At 52.5% G+C, this 1,131-nt stretch overlaps 1 protein-coding gene across 1 annotated transcript in view; it reads right to left on the bottom strand.

The window, feature by feature from the left end:
- The window catches only part of LOC119586935 (putative neural-cadherin 2), a gene marked incomplete at its 5' end in the record, with an annotated part of 72,205 nt that overhangs the window by 33,221 nt on the left and 37,853 nt on the right, over window positions 1-1,131 (bottom strand). Inside the window, 1 exon segment of the mRNA XM_037935667.1 lies at window positions 496-687. Within this exon segment, the coding sequence (XP_037791595.1) occupies window positions 496-687 (192 nt within the window).

The raw sequence follows: 1,131 nt of genomic DNA, 5'->3' as shown, positions 1-1,131 counted from the left end.
GCCGAATTATTAGCAGGCAAACAAATCTCATCAACGACCGCGTCCCGTTACATCCAACAGCAGAGAACAGCACTGCAACACGACTCTTCAACACGACTCTTCGACATGATTCTGCAACACGACTCTGCAACTAGACTCTGCAACACGACTCTTCAACATGATTCTTTAACACGACTCTCCATCACGATTCTGCAACATGACTATTCAACATGATTCTGCAACATGACTCTGCATTACGACACTTCAACATGATTCTGCAGAAAGACTCACCACCACGACTATTCAACACGACTCTGCGACATGACTCTGCAACAAGACTCACCAAGACTCACCAACACGACTCACCAACACGACCCACCAACACGACTCACCAACACGACCCACCAACACGACCCACCAACACGACCCACCAACACGACCCACCAACACGACCCACCAACACGACCCACCAACACGAGCCTTCCCATCACAACCCACGCAGAAGCCACAACCTACCTGACGACGGTGCAGAAGGAGGAGCTGGTCCAAGGGCTGTCTGGAGCGCGCCGTCAGCCACACGCGGGTGCCCCCCCTCTTCACGGGCGTCAGTTTGAGCGTCTGGGACTCGAGCGAAATGACTCTCACGCCCACGTTGGCGATCGACTCCACGGATGTCAAAAGGGCGTCCAGGGCTGAGCCAGCTACGTGCTGTGTGAGGAAAAAAGAGGAGATAGAAAGGAGGGAGAGAGAGGGGGAAGAGGAGATAGAGAGGAGGGATAGAGGGGGGGAAAGAGGAGATAGAGAGGAGGGAGAGAGAGAGGGAAAGGGGAGATAGAGAGGAGGGAGAGAGGGGAGAAAAGGAGGCTACGGAGGAAGGAGAGGGAGGGAGAAAGAGGAGATAGAGAGAGGGAGTAAGAGGAGAATAGAAAGAAGGGAGGGAGAGGGAAAAAGAAGGATAGAGAGAAGGGAATTAGAGGAAGAATAAGAAGATAGAGAGGCAGGAGAGAGGGGGAAACGAGGAAAGAGAAGATCGAGAGAAGATAGAGAGGAAGGAGGAAGAGGGAAAAGGAAAGGATAAAGATGAGGGAGGGAGAGGGAGAAAGAGAGGGCGAGACAAAGGAGAGGAGAAAGAGGTAAAGTGTGAGGGAATGT

This window comes from Penaeus monodon, chromosome 22, assembly GCF_015228065.2.
Source record: "Penaeus monodon isolate SGIC_2016 chromosome 22, NSTDA_Pmon_1, whole genome shotgun sequence".
NCBI lineage: Eukaryota > Metazoa > Arthropoda > Malacostraca > Decapoda > Penaeidae > Penaeus > Penaeus monodon.
This window is presented reverse-complemented; position numbering and strand designations above follow the sequence as displayed.